At 39.9% G+C, this 22,267-nt stretch overlaps 1 protein-coding gene across 1 annotated transcript; it reads left to right on the top strand.

The window, feature by feature from the left end:
* Positions 1–2,795: 2,795 nt before the first annotated feature.
* Positions 2,796–22,228, top strand: barx2 (BARX homeobox 2). Its single transcript, XM_066709805.1, has 4 exons — positions 2,796–3,302; positions 14,914–15,223; positions 19,308–19,392; positions 20,140–22,228. Exons 1-4 carry the CDS (start codon positions 3,116–3,118, stop codon positions 20,413–20,415), a joined length of 858 nt encoding a protein of 285 aa, XP_066565902.1. The 5' UTR covers positions 2,796–3,115; the 3' UTR covers positions 20,416–22,228.
* The last annotated feature ends 39 nt before the right edge of the window (positions 22,229–22,267 follow it).

The following is a 22,267-nucleotide window of genomic DNA, read 5'->3' as shown; positions in this document are numbered from 1 at the left end:
TACAGAATTAATGACAATATACACGCGTGTTTGGTAACAAACTAGCAATTGTGCGTTAAGTGATGCTGTGTCAGAACAGGGGGTTATCGTTTATTTGTTATTGCAAAATAATTCATTGATTAACTGCGGAACAGTTGCGTCTTTCAAGTTTCCCCCGTTCATGTGTTGAAATTGTCAATTTACTGACGCGTCTGGGTTGGAAGAGAGTCGCTTAGTTTGGAAGGGAATCTGTAAACCCTGCAGGGAGACAGGATAAAATATCATGGTTTTATAATTGGTATTTCCAAACAGAAAAGGTATGCGCTGTGAGGCATACATGGCGTTACGTTACATTTGATAGTCTAATAAAGCAAGAGGTTTAATTGTGGGTTTAAAATGTTCAGAAGTGTGCATAGATTTGTAATTGATGATGTAATTTATTTGGCGGCGGATAAAGAACACTTTGTTTTAAAATGCAGGTGTCAACATACATTAAAATAATACTCATCTTTATCAATTGTATAGGACTTACCGTGGTTGGAAATGAATGCTGTTTACAAACTAATATGTCATTTATGCCATCACTAAGAAATACATACAATAGCGTTTCCTTCCTTCCTTCCCCACCTGATCTTGTGAAATGTCACTCATGAAGTTCTCCTGTTATATTTTGTCTTCAGTGATATATTTTCAAACGTATGTTGCCAAAATATATCCAAACTAAATTAGTTCATATTATTATTATTATTATTATTATTATTATTATTATTATTATTATTATTAATCCTTCACCCAGGTGATGGCTCTGAATAGTTAGCATTATAATTACTTAATTATTTAAATAAAAAATAAAAAATCAACAGGCAACGAAATCTAAACAAATTAGAAAAATGTTTCAATGGGATATAGACATATATATGTATGCTTGGGTCACTAGTCTTTTGTTTATTTGTCTCACATTAAAGTATGCTAACAATATTAATACACATACAAATAATAATAGAAAGTTATTTTAATTTGTATCGCAGTTGTCAAGGGTATCTGATAACGACTTATTAGAAACATAAACACATTGCTGATTTAACTGAATGGATATGTAAAATTAATTATTGGATGATTGGCTTATAATTGCATACGACTACTAATTTTTCTGTGTAATAGATGGACGCAAAACAAACTAAAAATATAAGAAAACTAATAGATTGCAAATATATTATTATTATGATTATTATTATTATTATTATTATTATTATTATTATTATTATTATTATTATTATTATTATAGAACTACGTATATAAATGTGTTCTCCGTGCCAAGATAGTGAAAGACAGCAGTTAACCATAATTATGGAGGAAACTTCAAGCAAACCTAATGAAGCGAAAAAAATGAAATCAAAGTTAATATATGAAGAAAAAAAAGCATTAAGTCTTAAGGAAGCATATTGGAAACTTCAAGCAGCTTATTTCTAATGACGCGCAGAGGAATAAACCCGAGAATAGACTAATAATATTACATTATTAATAATGAATTTGTATTCATATGTACGTATTATTATTATTATTATTATTATTATTATTATTATTATTATTATTATTATTATAGGCTAAGTATACTGTTACGGATATACACATCCCGGTTTCCTATACATCAGAAAGTGAGGGAGAAAGGCTCTGGTTTCACGTCTAGGAAATGTTATGACAGTATATGTTGTATTCAGTCAGCTAGGTAATAACAGGGTATTGTGTAAAGACAAAACACAATTATAGCAGACATTTAAGCTATTTCAAACAGGAAGAAACATCTATCTGGCACAGTTGTGAAGAAACACCTGTATTTAGAATTGATTGTTCTTCTAAGTGTTTATATATTCAAACCAGTGCACAGTCGGAAATACATAACCAATCAAACCAATACTACTACTACTACTACTACTACTACTACTACTACTAATAATAATAATAATAATAATATACGGTAATAAATAATAATAATAATAATAATAATAATAATAATAATAATAATAATAATAATAATAAAAGGTACATTGCCAAAATGTTAATGCTATATGATCATGTAACAATAAAGTTTTATTCGCATGTTAACAGTAGTCAAAATTATGTTGTACAAAGCAAACAATATAATAGTAAAAGGAATATAAAAGTTTATATATACAAAAACATTATTAGGTCAAAATGTGTTGCTGGATTTTAGCATGAAAAAATAGGTGCCGCAACCATTCTTGTTAATAACACTAATACTTAAACCAGGAATATTACAAGCACATGGGGAACATATTAAAATGGACATTAATCTTTCTATATCGATACACATATATGTGAAGAAAAAATACCTCCAGATATGGTAGAATACATAGCATAGCCTATATACATATATTTGTCGGAGCAACAATACAATATTATTGTTATACTGCGACTACTAATACTGTAATAATAATAATAATAATAATAATAATAATAATAATAATAATAATAATAATAATACGTTCTCTGCTTTCTGTGCTTATATTAAAATCCAGTTCTGGTGCATATTAGTCTCAAATGACTATTCAATTTGACGCGGTAAAAGGAAGTGGCTGTATTTGGTAACAGCGGAATAAAAAGAGAGAAAGGGGAATAGAGAGAGGGAGAGTTAGAGAGAGATACAGACAAGACACACAGAGAAAGAGAGAGAGAGAGAGAGAGAGAGAGAGAGAGAGAGAGAGACAGACAGACAAGACACACAGAGAGAGAGAGAGAGAGAGAGAGAGAGAGAGAGAGAGAGAGAGAGAGAGAGAGAGAGAGAGACAGACAGACAAGACACACACACAGAGAGAGAGAGAGAGAGAGAGAGAGAGAGAGAGAGAGAGACAGACAGACAAGACACACACACAGAGAGAGAGAGAGAGAGAGAGAGAGAGAGTTTTGATTGACAGTCCCAGTGTCCTGAGATGGGATTGTAAAGATGGTTTATATAGCCGCGGCTGCGGGGCACTTTGTCCTCAGTGCATTAATAACTCTTCACACAGACTAGTCTCCCACAGAAACTGAGCGCAGCCGCCGGGACCTTTGAGAGAAAACGACACGACCTGCCCGTGTGCGCCTGCACTTTCCTCCACTCCCGACACAGCGGGCCACCATGCACTGCCAAGCCGAGCTCCGGCTCTCCTCTCCCGGGCAGCTCAAAGCAGCCAGGCGGCGCTACAAGACGTTCATGATCGACGAGATCCTGTCCAAGGAGACTTGCGATTACTTTGAGAAACTGTCCCTGTACTCCGTGTGCCCCTCTCTCGTCGTCAGACCCAAGCCTCTGCACTCCTGCTCGGGTGAGTCCGCTGTGTTTGCAGCCCTTCACCCCCTGGTGTTGCACAGGAGCCGCAGCCAGGTGCGCTCCTGCAGAGGTGCAGCATACCTGTGTGTTGTTATTGTTACTTTAATGATGGTTATGATTATTATGATTTTGAGTTGTTGCATTAGTAGTAGTTCTTTCACAGTATTCAGTAGCCTGGTATTACAATAGTAGATACACAAATAGTAGAGGGATCTCAATGGTAAGTAAACCTTGCGTAATGGTGAACAAGGAATATTGCGCTTAAATATATATATATATATATATATATATATATATATATATATATATATATATATATATATATATATTTATAATTTACAATTCCACCGTTTTTACAGTATAACTATTATTATTATTATTATTATTATTATTATTATTATTATTATTATTATTATTAGTGTTTTTGTCTTCTTCTAAGAAAGCAATATTGAATATGTTTAATAACCAGACTACGTCAATAGTTATAATTGTTAATCTGGAGATGAGCAACATTTTGAAAGCTTGAACACTGAAATACCGAGAAAATGAGCTAAATATGGATTTTGACAGGCAGTATTGGTGGAGAGGCATACGCTATAGAAAGGTCAAGAGAGCCCACACTCACAGTTGCAGATATTACCATGTTTCTATTTTTGAGAGCATTGTTTTGCCGATTTAATAGTCAATAACAAGTTGTTTCCCACGTTTTAGAAAAGTTAAACACAAAACTTGCTATCGTATATATATATATGCCTATGTGAAAATCCGACTGTAGCCTATTGTTTTAAGCCAAAACTACATTTCTGTTACCAGTATGTCTAACTAATATTAATGAAAACCCACGGAATATCAATTTCGATTTAATCATCTTCATGCATTTTATTAGATATATTTGGTTGGTTGCGCGGAAATAAAATCCTCATTCAGAAGTCGTTGCTAATTAAACGAGTCAAAGAAGCCGGCAGACCCATAGACGGACAAACACAACCTCATCAAAACCAGAACAGTTTAATAGATTGTTTTTTACATATAGATACTGTTTAGTATTGAAGCCGCCTGCACTTCTGAGTCTTAAGGAACCGAAAAGTCCTGCCCCGTTCAGTAGAGTTTCACCTTGATGTGACCCATCCTTCATCTGACTGAATTCAATCCTGTGCTGGGAGCTGACAGTCGGGACAGATCACGACGACCGACTGAAACTGCTGGACAACATGCACGCAATGTGCCAGTTTATTCCTCTCATGAGTTTCCCTGTTGTTGTCATGTCTGTCCCGGTGCTACAATGACAGCAGTCAGGATGAGAAAGTGAAACAGAAAGCCGTTGTTTGTGCGCATTATTATAAAATTATCAAATTATAATCTGAGGCCTTTATGGATTTTTTTTATGTTATACAAGGGCACTAGATATTGTTCAGGCCAATGATGCAATTAAAAGACTGGATTCAAACCTTTTCATTAGGAAACAGCTGCCAAATTTAAACTGGATGGTTCATTAACTTATGGATATTGTTATAGTGGTTGCTGTTTTTGTGAATCAGCCATTTCCAATAATAATAATGTTCCAATTAAAAAAAAAATCAATACAATATCCCCAAACTGTACTGTACTTTGTAAATACAATGCTATTGTAGAGGGCAGATTTAATTTCTCCTTCCTGCATGTTTGTTAAATCAAAACGTTTTGCGCTACACTGAAATAACTAAATACTAAACTCATTATACTGTTAGTGGATTTTAACACAAAACTGTATTCATTTTGTGTTATCCATTTGAACATAAGCTGCTATTCAATTTGATGTTGCCGATACAAGATAGCACACATGATGTGTTTGTTTTAAATAGCTTGAAAACAGTAAAGATAATAAATCCATCTGTGCTTCTTGAGAATTTGTGTTTTGTGCAATTTGCCATATCAATTATATGGACAGATCGTGCAGCACGCGGCCCTATTTATAACAGCTGCAGCTGTACAATAAATCTGATTTAATCTGGCCTCTGGGTAGCTACCTAAGTGTGTGGAATAGAAACCATTTAAAACAATCAGAGAATGTCTGTCTTAATCAGCTGCAGATATGCGGTTTCTAAGACTGGGACCACGTTGCTGTTTTAATCTTTGAGATCATTACAAATGAGAGGTTTACACACTGCGGTTCTGTGGGACTTAATATATGAGAAGGAACAGTACAACTTTTTAGACATATCCTTTTCAGCTTTGGTAGAATTATTATTATTATTATTATTACTACTGGTCCTCTGCGATTTTCTTCTTAATTGGTGAAGTTGAAATGATGTCCTGAATGGTGTCTGCCGATGTTCTGGGAAACCCCACCCCAGACGCTGAAGGGACATTTCTTTGAAAGACCCCAGGAGGCTCAGAGGGATATGTGAATGTAAATGTTAAAGGCCTTTTGGGGTAAATAGTTTGATAAATGTCATGGCATCAGATTCACCTAACAGCATTAACAGGTTCTTAGTAATAAGGACACTTCGATTAGCAATATTCATTTCATGATGAAGGCTGATAAGCAAACTTTCCTATCCAAAGGTTAAAACCATAGAGTTTCTCTTGGAGTATACAGAATTGGAGATATAGTATCCAAGCAAATTTAAATGATATATTTCATCATCATTAATTGTTTCCCTTCCCATTTCTATAATCCAAAAAAAAAAAAAAAGTTTTGACGGTCTGTTCCATTACTTTTTTTTTTCCACTTTCCAAAACCACCAACACACTTTACCTCATCGGTCAGATTTGTGGACGCTCTTGACAGGACAGATGAGCCACTAATTCTGGGCTGGGGTTGAAATCTCTCTCCTCCTGCGCTCGTCCTTCCCGACAGGAATGTGTATGGCGGTTCACTCTGCTGCACTTTGAATCACAGGAGGCCTATCCTTTTGTTTTCCAACCTATCACCTCTCCAGAGCGCCACAACAATTCACACGCACACATGCTAAACAAATCCTCTTTATAAAACGCAAAAATATTATTGTAATGATAATACAGTAGTTGGCTTTTTAAGCCTTTAATTTGACGTGGTGGTTTCAGGTGACAGCTTAACCTCAAGAGCAAGCCAGCACGGCTCAGCGGCGGGGAAAGCATCAATTAAAGTGTAATTATTTGTGTTCCGAAAATAAAAGCAGGCACTTTACTGTAAAAATAGTTCAATTATCTCATTTGGAAACACTTATTTTTAGTGGTTGGGCCACATGGTCTAAATATAGTAACTAAACACTTTTATTCCTGCTGTCCCCTGTCTGCAGCTATTAGAAAGTGGTGCCAGTGACAAACAACAAATACAGAAAGAACAAAGTCTACAAACGAGAGGAGGCCATTCGACCCATCGTGCTCATTTGGTGTCCTTTAATAACTCCGGATAAAGTGCTGAGTATTATGACCGAGTAAAAGGAATAGAGTTCCACGGGTTTATATTCAAGGAATGGTATTCTGCGGCTGTTTGAACATGGGTCTCTTTCACATTCATGGCCTCGAGGTCTCCATAATTACTTTTATCAAACCAGTCGTCTGGAAGAAAGTGATCATTCTCAGTGTTATGACTAAAACCAGACTGGGACCCCAAAGCCAAGTGCAGGGCAGGCCGACTCAGTTCAGTTTTATTCCTAAACATGACGGCAGGCCTCTCGCAAGGTGTGACTCATCTCTGACCAGGTGATGCCTATTGCTCCCCCCCGTGTGGGCAGAGAGACGAGGCGCTAAATCGCAACTTGAGAAGGTAAACACGAGGTTATCTTTGGCAATTTCAGATCCTGTTTGGTATCCAGTCCGTCCTGAACACGTGTTCCGATGAGACTCACAAGGTTACGGCTGCCTCGGGGACACGCTCCTTCGGCTGAGTTGTCATTAAACAGTATTTAACCAAGTGAAACAAAAAGCAAAAACAGACAAGCCTCGCTGGTATTCGAATCGAAGTCTCAGTGCTGTGATTTTCATTTTTGTTCTTCCTCACACCGGTGCGCGTCATACTCTCGAACTGTGCTCCTCTGTTAGAGAGGCCACTGCTCACTCCCCGATCTGATCTAAATTAAAGGCTCTCTTTGCTGCTATCTTAACATCTACAAATGCGATCTCTGATTGTAACGATTTCTCTTGTCTGAAGTTAACCGAGACCTTGCTTTAAATTGAGACCTTTAAATTCCAGGAGATCGAGTTACAGCTTTTCAAATACGCAAATCTGTGTGTTGTGAATACAAATCATATCGATTTTAACGTTTTACTTCACTACTGCTCTGCATAGCTGCTGCTGAGATGGTACTCAATACAATAAAACAAAACACAATTAAAGGTCTTGCCAGCTTGTGCCAATTCAGAGAAAGGCATACAGGTACTTTGAGCAGACTGTAGGGTCTTCAGTATCTCTACCTTACATAATCAGAACCATTTATTTTTTAATAATAAGTTAGTTAATTAATGTAATATATTACTTAATTCGATGATAAATATAAACAGCTATTCTTTCAATAATATGGAAAAATGCTTCATCCATTAGAAACTGCAAACACACAAGTGAGACTTCATGAGAATATTGTGACTTACAACTTCACAGGGGTGGAACCGTCACAATGTGCTGGAGCCTGTTGCTTTATTACAGCGTATTGTGTGAACAACGGCTTCCTCAACTCAAACCATTAACCCCTTATTAACCCAGGAAATGGTTAACCAATGCACGTCATAGGACACGGTAAGCGAAATGCAGCCATTTGCAGTGCGTTCATAATGGCTGTGCATTCTAATAGGATTCATATTAAATACACAAACAAATAAACAAACAAATGAATAAATAAGCCTTTGATCTTCCATATGTAAACATGCTACTCTAGAGGGTTAAACATTCCCTGAAACCTGTTTCTGACCTTATCTTTTTAGCGGTATCTGACTGATACTTATTACAACCTCCAGTAACAAAGAGATTTACTACCCGCCAGGCAGGAGGTTTAGTAAACATTTTCTCATGCTAAGAAATGAAAGAAGGACATGCACAGCAACTCCTTTAATGCATGAGTTACACCTAAAGATAGATCTTAGGATAAAAAATCAGCTTGTCTGGTGTAAAAAACAACATCAAAAATATGTATATTAATCATACTACTTTTACTGTTGCTACTAGTACTACAAATTATTATTATTATTGTTGCTATTATTACTATTATTGATAAACAGTAATTAGAGTAATGCTTTGTATGGTTTCGTTCTGAAATACATTTTTGACGGACGCTGGTTTTCTTAATTCTTCGCGCTCTTTTCTCCCCCGAAAGCCGACGTGCGATTCTCGGTGGATCAAAACAAAACGCCTTTGACAGAAATGCCCCATGAGGAACACAAACTATCACACCAACGTAACTGCATTTAAAACACTACACAGAATTCCTAGTCCCCACAGAATTCATAATTATTTTTTTTCACGGAGAGTGACGCGAATAAAACCAGAAGACGGAAACGCAAGCAGCGAGATAAAAATACATGGACCAGCGCCGCTCTGATCAATATCCCAGGCCTTGCTTGGTGCTAGAGGGCACTATAAGGTTTTGGCAGCGCTGCGCTATGTGGATAGAGTGACATGTTTCCAGATTCTGGGCCCAGTGTCCCCCATTTATTTGAAGCTGTGGGGCCGGGTGTGAGATACTGTATATTCATCCTCTTCAGTGGCTTGTATTCCCAATTTAGATCCTGGCAGGCTGAGAGGCCCTTGATTTTCAAAGGCCACGAGCCCTGGTTTCAGTGCTGGTGCTGGGAGAGGAATCCTAGCCCAGAGATCTGCGGTCGACACAGTGTCCAGCAGGTGTCACTGTGGGACAGTCCTGCCCTGGAGTCCTTTCAGTAGATGTAATGTGGTGAAAAGGGATGCTTTTTTCTCACACAGTACAGGCAATAAGGAAATTCAATTAGGGTGGAATACAGTTGAAAATGACCGAGTACAACAGCTCTGGCAAAAGTCACTGTTATTTCCTGCCCCTATTCTGTTCGCCCATCTCTGTTTCTCTCACTCTTTCTAGGCGTCGTTCTTTGAAAATATAAAATGATAAAAACAAAAAGAAATTGATTTTGTAATTTGGTGCGATGAATTTCAGTCAGTTAATATGCAGGTTAAAACAACACCAACAACAACAACACAAGGCATCAATAAACAAACTGTATCTCCTAAAATGAAAAAGCGAAGAACCAGATTTCATATTCTCATCTCTGTTGCACTAATTAAAAACACAACAAAATAAGTTACATACATGAATACAGAGCCACGAGTTTAAAGACTTTTCCCCAAATGTATTTCTCCATAAAGAATTGAACTTTGATTTACCTGTCCTTTTGTACGGCTTGTCTTCTTTATTAGCACACTGTAGAATATATGAAGGTCACTCAAACGCAGGCATTTGAAGGAGCGGATAACTGTTGTGTGCAATTCACAAATAAGACACAATTACTGATACAAGCAGAAAACTGTGCTCGGCAGGATGACAGATCCAATTATTGCGGAGAAAAGGAATTTGACGTCTTGCAGTGAAAAGCAGCAGTTTTGTGGAAGTGGTATTTGATCATTTAGATAAGAGCGAATGCTTATATATGGCCCAGCAGGAGGATGGGTGTGCCGAAGAACTTGCCATTATAAATCAGCCGAAGGACAGAGTTATAGTTAAATACAATGTGCGCAATGTGGACAATTGAAGTATATCCCTGCTGGTGCACAGTGAATGCAAATGTATCTTGGTTTTCTTAAATGCATGTAAAATAATTGAACTGCAAACGGAATCATGCAAAGAAAAATGATCAAGGAAGGGTCTGGGTGGATTATGGCTGTGGAGACACTGCAAACGTTTCCTGGGAGTCGCTACGCTATCTCAACTGAAGAGTAGGAGGCTGTAACTCTATAGATCATTACAAGACACAGGGAAAAAAATGAATGGTGTAACACTGGGTGATAATATTTCATTTGGAAACTCATCTCTCATCGGAACCCAGGGCAAAGCTTTTAGTGGGGGAAAAAGGTAAAGATAACATCAGCACTCGAGTAATCTCACATGACAGTGTGTTGAAAAATGTGCAAATAGGAAAGTGCAGTCATCGAGCACAAGTTGATTCAGTGGCCCTCTTGCTAGGGGGGGTGGCTCACGGAGGAGAACCGACAGGAGAGCTGTGGCTTTTACAGAATCTGCAGGATAATCCTCAACAAACAGAGCAGGCCGGTGTTGTTGGTAGTGAAATGTCATCAAGTCTTGACACAATTAACTGGTAGCCAGAATTCTTTGCAGTTAAACAATGCCAACTATTTGTACAATAATGCATTTCAGTTGTAATCATTTTACGTTTCCATTATAAAACAATGATGTTACTACACAACGTCTTCATGCAAACAGAGCCCTACAGTCACAAAAAATGTCCTAAATTGCAAATTACATATATATAGTCCTTCATCCCTCATGATTATGATGAAGATGATTATATAAAAATACACATTTAACACACATTTAATAAGTGCAATCTCGAACCTTAACTCTGTGTCAAATATAATATCTGTTGCCCTTCACTAAACCAAGGGCGTTTCTTTTCTCAGCGTCACAGTCACTGTATTTATTTGAGTAACCTGTTGTGCTTTGCATCGTGTGGTGGAGTCGTAGTCCTAATATTAACCTCTTATGAAGGTGTTGCTGATCCTATATGTGAATTGGTATATACTGTATAGGTTAAAAGTAATACATTACACATCTCCCAGATTGTTTACTGATCACACGCACAGGGACTGTACAAGCTCTACGGCTGGCAAGGAAGGACATGAATGACAAAGCCTGCAAAAGTTGGCTTTATGTGGTTTTAAAGTTGGCCGTACACTTCACTCAAATGAAATCAAACTGACATACAATGAAAAGACCGTTGGGCTTTTCTTTTTAGCAACTGCAGTATTAAACACACAGCTGTAACTGTAACTTACAACGAAGCGCTCATTGCAGAAGACGTAAAGCAAACATCCACAGGGTCATGGTAAGACTCACATATTGTCCTCACTGTTTATCTTATGGGAAAGAAAAAGACACTTGTGAGGGTTTGTGGAGACGTTTGTGTATTAAAATCCACCCTGATCAGGTGCCAACCAGTGAGTAGTGCCTTCACAATCCCACAATGACACGACTGACAACCTGCCGGGCTGTCAGGATCCGAACGTGACACACCGCTGACAGGCACTGATGTCTTTTCAATACAACACAAACACTTGATTCATGAACTGTACAAGCACAACCGAGTGAGACACCAGGGATCCACCGGTGAAAGGGCGGCTGCCCAGGGTGTAGCTCTAGAGTCAACATATATATATATATATATATATATATATATATATATATATACTGAAATTCCAGTGCATCACTGCTATAAAGATAGAGAATTATACTTGTTTATGACACACAAAGTATAAAAAGATACACCAATTGCCTTTACCTTGGGCAGATGTTTCTCAGATTAATTATCTCAATGCACTATAGTAATCTAAAGCAGTTGTAATGAAGTCCTGCAGTGGGCAAATTAAGGATAAATAGTCTATTTATTTATCTGCCAACTTTCTTGATTAGTAGAATACTGCATTTTGGCTTTATTTTTTTTTAGAATTTCGAAAAATGAAATGTAAACTTGTGGTTGCAAATGGTTTAGGAAATACTACTGTGCCTGCTGTTGATTTTCTGTTGAATTAAATCCTAATAATATTCTAGCATCTGGCTCGCATCTTCCAAACCTGAGATTTAAAATATTGTTCATTAAAATAACTTCGGCTCCACCTACCAAAAGCTCATTGCTATTTTTATCAAATCTGGGTGATTGTATTAGCGGCCGAGATAATTATTTATTGGACTGAGCTTTCAACATGCACCCTTGTTAAGAAAATTAATGGCACGCATCTGAGCGAGAGCGAGCAAAGCAGGCGAGATTCCTTCGGCCTGACATGAGTGTTGTGCACGGCTAGAGGAGCGTCTGTTGAGACTTGCAGCCCCTAATGATCCTCTGAGGTGGAATATCGGGGATGAGATAACCGATGCCAGTGATGTCATCCTGAAGACAACCGCGGCGCTGTCGCTCGGAGCGAAAGGGAGAGCGGGGAGGGGGCAGGCTGCAACACACTCTGACTCATCCACACATTTCCCCCTGGGCTCCTAACACATGCTGAATTACCAGATTACAGCCACCGATTTACTCTCCATAAATAACTTATTCATCTCTTGTCACCTTAAGTACCTCAGCTTCAGTTGAGTTTGATTATTTTACCAAATAATAACCAAATACAAAAGTGTTACATTCGAGCCGTTACTCCCACCAGACTCGGTGTACATTTCAAGCAGTTTATTTTCGGCCCTTTCTAGGGTTTCTCTCTCTCTAGAGCGGAAGTTGAATATCTATTATTAAGAGATGTCAATAGTGGTTGAAAATCCCTTTCCTCAGAGTGCGGTGAGAACTGAACAACACGTTTTGTGCTGTAGAAGACATACAAACTAAATTAAATCCCATGATACACTGCAACAGTTCTAGAATCATTCCGTTCCAAATGCAAGTTCTGAGAGGATTGTCCGAAAGCAGAAAAGTAAAGTTATCACCTGCTAAACAATATTATTAATCATATGAATAGTAGTACTAGTGACTCAGTGGGAAGGGGGTGTGTGAAAACTGAAACTGCCAGGCCACTGAGAAACAATCACAGGTTATGCTTTGATATTCCCCAGGCCTCCTCAGAGCAGTAACAGATAGTGAGGGCAAAATAGCCTGTAGGACGTCTGAAATATGGAGACGAAATTGTCACAATAACTAGTTTGAATTCCTTGTGCCACATAAAATCAGGGGAGGCAAAGTGTCTGTTCATATTTTTTGGAAAAGCACAGAAGATGCATTTCAGTCTGATTTTACACATACATTACAACTGTACTTTATATCTTTGAAGGCTTAAGGGTTTTTCTGAATTAATACCGAGGCAACATCTTTATTCACTACTGGTTAGCTTCCAGACAACTGCTGTTTTTTATTGACTCCGGCGTCTCAGTGCTGCCCGGGAGGGAAAAAAACAAACGAGAAAAACGACTTCTTGTGACAGCCCATGTGGAGATTTATTGGCCTTCACTGCAAGCGCCTCCTGTTGAAGATCACAGTTGAGTCATGTATCTGCTCGCATAAAATAAAAATGATTATCTCGGAGAGTTTTGTCTTTGCGAAGCGAAACACGCTGCGAGTGATGAAACAAAGACCTTCCGTTAGTACCCGTCTTCTCGCTGTATTTATGATCCAAAGCAAGATAACGCTTTCCCCACACCTGTCTGATCGAGAGGACGTTGTGTCTCCAAAGCAAAGCCAGTGCATTGTACTGCATGTGTGTTTTGCGGTACCAAATAGGTGTGCAAATATAGGAAGGGAGGGGGAAAAACATTAAATCTTAACTTTGAGGGAAAACACTAACTGTAAAGATGTTATTGGAATGGTCATTTTCAAATATGAGTCATGGCATATGATTAATACATTTTAATGATCCCTAGTTGGAGTCTGAGGCTGCTGTGCAAAATGTCACTTGTGTTAGTTGTATCGCTTTTTTCGTAAATCTGTGTTCGAGTCTACGTTTGTGTCAGTTTGTGTCCATCCTGGTATGATTGCGTGAGCTGCGGTCCACCGTTTGCAGCAGATTGTTTTCAATCCTCTTGCTCTGACTCACCTCAGAGCTACAAACCAACAAATGCATGAATAACGCAGGGTTTGTTCAACCACGAGCGACTGACCCTGACTGACTGGTATTGATTGGTAATTGCATGCCGTGTGTTGTTATCTATTTTGTTCATATCACTTAATATCTGAATGAAGGGGCGAATGTCTATTTCTCTAACAATTAAATAGTATGATACTACATACATTTAATATTGCATACTGAAAAACAAAACACTCAGATGGAAAAACACTGCTACAACAACAATAATAATATGAAATGGTCAACTTTTTAATCATTTTGAAATTATATTTCTGTGTCAAAAGGGCAGTAACTTAGAGAGGATTCCACTGAAATCTGTATACGTTTAAAACGATCATATTAATCGTCTTCTAAGTTTGAAAACACACACAGAATACAAAACAAAAACAAAAGCAGTGGGGCTGGGATTAATAAGTGATGCTTAGTTAGCAGATCTTAAATTCCCATTAAAACGGACCAGCACCTGACAATACCAGCAGCTCCCCTTCAGTGCAGAGCTGTCCAGGGTACCAGTCTCTGTCTGCACACAGTTTACTAGGAATACGTTCCTCTAATGGAGACAATCCTCCCCTAGAGTCATAAACTGCTGAAACACACTAACTGTTCACTTCTGAATAACCCTGGGCAGACTGCAGTCACTATTGTGTTTGTCTGCTCAAATGGGGAGAAGCTGTGACGCATTTAAACTCCAGATCACCTTGGGCAGGGCAGTTTTAACATCGTACACTCTTGTCTGAAAGGCCACCTGTGTTAGCATGAGCCGGGGGGCCATATTAAATCTGAAGTTTGACCCACCCACTAAAGACTACAGGAGAGAAGCGAGTTACCAAAAAAGTCACCGCGGAGTCCAGTTGTCTCACAGCGGTTTCTCTTCTTTGTGTTGTGCTTCCAGGCCCTTCCTCCCTGCGCGCCTACCCCCTCCTCTCCGTCATCACCCGCCAGCCGCCCGGCCTGCCCCACCTGTCCCGGCAGTCCTCGTCCCCCCCCGCCCGCATGCCCCTGGCCCTGCCGCTGCTGCCGGCCCCCCGCGGCGAGCCCCCCGCCAGCGAGACGCCCCTGAGCATCAGCAGCGAGTCGGAGACGGAGCAGGGGGCCCCCCGGCTGAAGAAGCCCCGCCGCAGCCGCACCATCTTCACCGAGCTGCAGCTCATGGGGCTGGAGAAGAAGTTCCAGAAGCAGAAGTACCTGTCCACCCCCGACAGGTGAGAGAGACTCTTTCGTGTGGTAAAACGCAGAGCAGCTACACAATGACAGAAGAGCTGATTGAGGCACCGCACAGGGGAACTGCCACGCCTCACTGGGGCGCCGTCTATAGGCCAGACGATATGCGTGCGTTTGTTTTTTTCTGGGTACAGAGCTCTTTGATTTGTTCAGCTGTGAACGATGGACCCTGACTGACTGGGATTGATTGATTACTGTTTGGGTTTTTGTTGGGCGTCTTTCGATTTTCCAGCTGTAGAATATCGTCACTGGCGACGCTGGGCAGATAAAACCTATTTTCAAGTTGCTGTGGACCTCTTAATCAGTTACATTATTTAGTTTTTTACTAGGAATCCTGTATAGTAATCCCCAACACACACACATACACACACACACACTCTCTCTCTCTCTCTCTCTCTCTCTCTCTCTGTCGATCGGTCTTGGTCTCTCTCTCACTCAGTCTCTCTGTCCCTCGGTTTGTGTCTCTCGGTTTCTCTCCCTCTGTCTCCCTTTCTCTCTTTCTCTGTCTCTTGGTCTGTCCCCTCGGTCTGTGTCTCTCAGTCTCTCTCTCTCTCTCTCTCTCTCTCTCACTTTGTCTCTGTCTCTCGGTCTCTCTCTCTCTCGGTCTCTCGGTCTGTCCCTCGGTCTGTGTTTCTCAGTAATACAGAACAGTAATATTTTCTAAGCGCAGAAACAGTCTCTGCATGGGAAAAGGACACATTGGTCACCAGTCTCTCTCAGCATTTTATTAACAACAACAGCGCACTGGAACTTCTCAACAGTGAAATAAATACAAAAAATCACCTCCATTTTTCTCTAAGATCACACTAACTTTCCTGACAGTCCCTGCAGCTCCGTGATCGGACACATGAATAATGGCATTTTATGTTTCTCTCGTTTTTACTTTCAGGAATTATTGAATTTTACATTAAACGTGCTGCCAAAAGGAAACCAAAATAAAATGTTTCATGAATGTAGCCTTTTATTCTCTCCTAATGTTAGATCAAATGTACATGATTCAATGTTTGAGTTTATGGTTCCCTTAGAAATGTATCAATGACCTCATTCTAAAGTCAGAATCATATTGTAGTCAGAGTGATTAATTCCCTTCCTAGTTTCAATTTGTGGTTATTGGAAATATTTCAAGCAATCACACTCTTCTGAGCATAACCTCAGGCCATAATTAAAATTCATTTGGGTTTTCAAAGTAAGAAATACAGTTTTTATAACCTGACCTGGAGTTTAAATCAGGAGACGCAAAACAAACTCCTATAGCCTTACAAAAACTCAGACACATTCGAACAAATAAATTGAACAAATAAAATGATCTGTGCTCAGAATTACACCGGTAACAATATTTAAAAAATAATTAATAGGACAATGCGCTTGCTGAATTAGCTTTTAAAGAGATGGCATTTTTCTTAAAGATCTGGCCTTGTAGACAAACAACACCACTACTTGATAGAATTAAGATTGGAGTAGCTAATTAAAAAATAATAATCATAATAAAAGTCCAAATACAGGTGAATTGAACAGACCTGAGTGGCAGTGATTTTAAACCCCCTTGTCAGTCATCAGTTCTCTTAACACGAACGGCCAAAAACATAGGTTGAGCTAATCAATTACAAACAATAATATTTGATCGCCACCTAGATATTTTTTTAAAAGGTGTGTTTGTCTGTTTGTGGAGAGTCAGGTCATCCTGGGGGGGCAGAGATACGATCAGTACGTGGAAGAAACAGGGGAGTTCGGTTTCGGTCTCGGTTTGAACAACAAACCCCATCGTGGTTTCCTAAGGTGGCTCAGTGGTCATGTATAGTTTCTATGATCTTGTTAAACTCCGAGCAGTAAATAAGCATTTGTTGCCGCTGTTTTCATGGCAACAATGATGCACGTCCTTCCAACTCCTGGAAAAATTCACCTAATCCCGATATGACAAGCACACCTCTCGGTTTCACGTCTCTCTCTCTGCCCTCGTCGCCCGCCCTCCCGCTTGCTCATTGGGCTTCAAGCGAGCCAGAGAGGCATAGTTTGCAAGTGAGCTAATGGTTTGTGTAGCACAAAGGGAGGGATTGTGACAATGCGTCGGGCAGGCAAAGCCAAATATTGTGTCCGAATCCGACGCTGGCGTAACCAGATGATTAAATCGTTGGAAACGTTCACTGCAAAAGCCCGACTGTTAACGTCCCAGGGTTTCCCAGAAGAACCCGTTTGTCTTCTCGACCATTTCAAACTGAGGATGCCTCCCTTTCAGACGGAGGAAAGAGGAAAGATAATGACTTACTAATTAATAACACTAAACTTCTGCTACTTTTATTATCATCATCATCATCATCATAAACTATGGAAATAACCCAAAACATCATACTCGATAAATCTAATTAAATCAAAAAGTTCAATCTGACAGACTAATTGCACTGAGGTCAGGCCAGTGAACTCATTTATGGCGTTGGCCTTCTCTACAGCGGTTGGCTGCGCAGAACATGAATAATGACGAATGACTAGCAAGCGGCGATTTCAGGTCTCTAATGACTTTCTTTGCCTCCGCACTTAATATGTGCCTTCCGCCTCGGAGACCAGAGACGCGGTATTGACAAAGTGACAGAGCTGAGCCGTTAAAAACCGATTACATGACCCCCCTCATATTTTATAGCGTTTGTTTTTGCCGTACCATGCTGTGTGCTGCTGCGCTTGGCCCCTTACCCGCTTGCCGCAATGGCGACTGGCCTAAATTATAATCTCAAATGAACACTTCCGATTGATTGACTGGAGCCGAAACGAAGGGAAAGCCAAAAAGTAATCCCCTCATTTCCTCGGGGTGTTTCACTTCAACTAACCCAAAAGGGAGGCCATAATAACAGTAAAGGTGGAAAAGCCTTTAATTTGAGGATTAAGGACTTCCACAAAGAGCATGCCAAGGAACTTTGAATCAAATCATTATAAGGAGGAGGAAAAAAAAAGAACAGAAAAAGCTTTTGATTATTTTTTGATGAACTGCTTTTTCTCACTCATTCATTCAGCCACAATTACGCATTCTGTTCCTGGGAAATGGGCAGAGCGGGGGGATATCATATTGCGGGCAAACTGATATTTTAATTAGTCACGGACGTGTGCATGTGCTCTGAAAGTGCTTGGAACGGATTCTAATATCTGGTTGCGGATGCTTTGATTCGATTATTTTATGATCCGCAGATGTTAGGGCGTGGGACCCTCGGTGACTGCGTGTCTGTTCTTGGTGAGCCCCCCTACTGGGGGAGAAAGGGAGGCCGAGATATGATTTTACTAAACCAATCTGACGCCCGCAGTCCTCCCTGCCAATGAAATCGATTCACCAAAGTGATACGGATGCATATTCACACACAGCGCCTCTTCTCTTGTGTTGGTTTTGACTTCAGGGGCACTCCCTGTTTGTGTAATGAAACACCAGATGATCTGTTTCAATGAATATTGAAACATATTGCATTTCCACAGCTAGTGTCATTTTAGTGACTTCTCTGAACTCACATTGTGTGTACACCATCCTGGGGTGTTAATTGCAAGAATCCTTGAGGGTGAAATGTAATTAAAATTAAATCACCCATATGCAGAGGATCATTTATTCATATTTCCTAAATATCTGCAATGAAGATACGACTAATTGCTATTATACACAATGCCGTAGACCACTTTAATAAATATTAATAATAAAAAGTGTATACGCTTCATATTTTCATTAGAGGCAGCTTTTTTTTTTCATGCATTAAACCATTGGTTTTCAAACCGGTCCTGGAGTACCCCCTGCTCTGCTGTTTTTTTGTTCCAGCCTAGGTCTTAATTACGTAATTGAATGGTATATTGCTTTGTTAGGTCAATTAAGGATTCAATTAAGCAATTAAGACCTCAGTTGGAACAAAAACCAGCAGGGCAGGGGGTACTCCAGGACCGGTTTGAAAAACCCTGCATTAAACTGATGCTTGTGATGCCACCGGACTGTGACAAACAAACCAAACGGTGTGGAGCAAAGAATTAGAAAGTGCGTTCAAAGTGTGTCTGGATATCTCTGTGTATATTCACTGTCTAAACGCTTGTGTCGTCGTCTTGCTGCAGGCTGGACCTGGCACAGTCCCTGGGGCTCACCCAACTGCAAGTCAAGACCTGGTACCAGAATCGCCGCATGAAGTGGAAGAAGATGGTAAGAGGCAAGGACTGGGGACAATGGGGGGAATGGGGGTTCTGAAATATTGAGGGTCTAGACTTGGGGGCCAGCTCAAAAAGCCTACACATCCCGTCCTGGTAGATGTCTATTTCAGTTCAAGACAACCTTAAGTGTCTTAATAATTTGGTAACCTGCAGAACTGTGCATCTGTAGGACTGGAACCGGCCTTGACTGGCTTACTATAAGAGTTACACTACTAAATTGTTGGCAGACCAAAAGAATGAAGACGAGAAAAAAGAAGAAATGAGACATATAATTGTTAAAAGGTCTAATGTGTCATAACGTAATACTTGGAAAAATACAACAAATGAAGTGCAACAGAAAAACAGCTGTTGTTTCCAGTTACCAGAGGTGATTCTTATCAGGTCTGTGTTACAACAATACCTGTTTGAACGCCCACACTATCAAGGAGCTACAAAAGCATAACATTTGTGGGATCTGAGAGACACATGCAAATCTGATGGTTAGTTTCGAAAAGGCCGGCCATGTTTCTCTGAGAAGTGAGCATTTCATTTGTCGAACCGGATCTTTGTTCTTTTTTTGTGTCAGTGCCGGGAGATTAGTTGGACACATGTCTGTGGCAAGTCGCATAAAACATAAAACATAAAACATCTTTAAAACTGAGCAGCTTAAGCACTAAGTACACTAAGTACTCCTTTTGTAGGTATCACTTTCCTTTTATTGGCGTTCCTTTCTTTCTCATAATCCACTTTCTCTTTAAAGGTGCTCAAAGGAGGTCAGGAGGCTCCCACGAAGCCAAAAGGCCGGCCGAAGAAGAACTCGATCCCCACCACGGAGGAGATCGAGGCCGAGGAGAGGCTGGCCAGGCTGGCGGAGAAGGAGCGGGCCGCTAAGGCTGGGCCCGAGCCGGGAGAAACGCCGGCGGCCCGGGTGGAGGACCTCAGTGCGGCGGCCGCGGCCAGCAACGGCAGCCCCACAGAGCCCTCACGACCGGAGCCGGCCCCGACACTGCAGCCAGAGACGCCAGCGTCGAGTTAGAGCCGCCGAGAACCGAAAGACTACCTCCCCTGCGGGTGGGAAACGCAAGCACTTAGTGCCTCAGGGACACTGCGGTGTCACCAGACAGAAACATGACTACTAGGCCTTTATGTCCAGTAGGGTTTGACTAGGGGCTGCGGCGGACAGACTGGAAGACAGCTTCAGGCGTTAAACCCGCTCGGCAAAGATCGGAGGAAACGCGGCTCTAACAGAACTCTCGTGACTCACGTGTTCTCTCTTCTCACAGCACAGCAAACCTCCCCCGGCATGGGACTGCAATTACCCTGAAATGCTACTGATTTCACCTGCCCCGTGGGTCATTCCTCTCCTCAGACATCAGTGTTTAGCGTGCGTGACACACGATACTGTGCTGCCTAACCTTCAGGACGGTCGCTTATTGAACTGGGAGGAGGCTGTTCTGATCCAGTATTATCCAGTCCTGTGCCGTGTGAACTCTGTTAGGTTCTGGGTATCGTCCTCTCTTTTTAAAAGCAATCGTGCTGGTAAAGATGCATTTTCCCCTTGGGAGGAATGCACAGACAACAGCAACAACTGGATGAATTAAAGTATTATATTCACTGTCTTTCGGGTAGATGTACAGCATTTAAAAGTGTTTTCATGATGTTTTGACTAAGTTTATTACTTAGTTTGCCTTCAGCTATACACATAGGCTGGAAACTGGTGTGGTAGGTTTATAAGATATTCAATATACATACAAAAACACAAATTACAAGTACAAGAAGTACAAACACAAATAATCATATGGTACGTTGCGTTCTTGCATTCTCAGAATCCAGTGACAATAATGATGTGTCTGTCTGCTGGGATCAGGTGTCCTAATCCAAACTTTAAATACAAATAAAAGATTAACATGCCATCGATACTGAATCCAATGTAACCAGTTTAGTTTCCAAGTCATTCAGACCCAATCCAATGTCTTTAGGAGTTTAATTTAATTTGCTTAATGTTGTGTTAACTTTATGTTTCACCTGCAGAGACCCAACTAAGGCCACGGATTAATCTGTGCCTATATCCTAAAATAAACACAAGAGGTTTAAAAAATGTGCACAGAAAAAATAACAATGACAACAAAGAAAACTCACACACACAGTAACTACATACACATCAATAAATGCGACGTTCTGTGCAATTATACACAACTTTGTAAAAAGAACATTAAAAATACCATATCAGTTACTTGAAATATCTCATTTTGATATGTAATATTATTAAAGAGGCTTTCACAGTGTTTTCTTTTTGTTTTTTTTTATTTTAAAACACTGTTTTGACACTGGGACATGCTGATTGTATTACTGCAACCAAAGCTAAAGCTGTCAGAAACTCCTGAATTAATAAATCACACTCCCAGCCAGCTATACAGAAATGGAAACTGCCAGACATTTTAAGATGATTTAAAAAAGCTCCTCTGCCCCAAGGCTCTGGTGTATGAAAAAACAAAAGTTTCGACCTACCCATGAGCTGACTGACAGACTACAAACTCAGAAACATGAAACTGTCTTTAACTGCATGTCAGCATCTGTCCGTTTTTTTTTAAACGTGTTCCCTTTGCAATATTTGTATTTGTAAAGAAAAAAAGTATATATTTTTGTTTCATATAAAGACCTATAATAATATTTTTCTGGTGTAAATAAGAAGCTTGTTGGGTAAGCGAATTACACATTTTTGAACGGAGAGAAAAGGTGTGCTCGGAATGTATAATTTTTGTTTCTCACGGCGTTTATTGTAATTTCTACTGTATATGTGTGACTGTTTGAATATTTAAATACATTTAATAAAAAACAAATAACTGAAATGCCATCTCTTTTGTTTGTAAACCCTGTAAACAAATGCA

The sequence above is a fragment of the Amia ocellicauda genome, chromosome 1 (genome assembly GCF_036373705.1).
Source record: "Amia ocellicauda isolate fAmiCal2 chromosome 1, fAmiCal2.hap1, whole genome shotgun sequence".
NCBI classification, from domain to species: Eukaryota; Metazoa; Chordata; class Actinopteri; order Amiiformes; family Amiidae; genus Amia; species Amia ocellicauda.
The sequence above is the reverse complement of the archived record's forward strand: the minus strand, read 5'-3'. Positions and strand labels throughout refer to the sequence as shown.

Coding starts and splice junctions, on each gene's coding strand:
- barx2 (XM_066709805.1), top strand. CDS start 3,116: ATGCACTGCCAAGCCGAGCTCCGGCTCTCCTCTCCCGGGCAGCTCAAA. Junction 3,303..14,913: donor GCCTCTGCACTCCTGCTCGG/GTGAGTCCGCTG, acceptor TTGTGCTTCCAG/GCCCTTCCTCCCTGCGCGCC. Junction 15,224..19,307: donor TACCTGTCCACCCCCGACAG/GTGAGAGAGACT, acceptor GTCTTGCTGCAG/GCTGGACCTGGCACAGTCCC.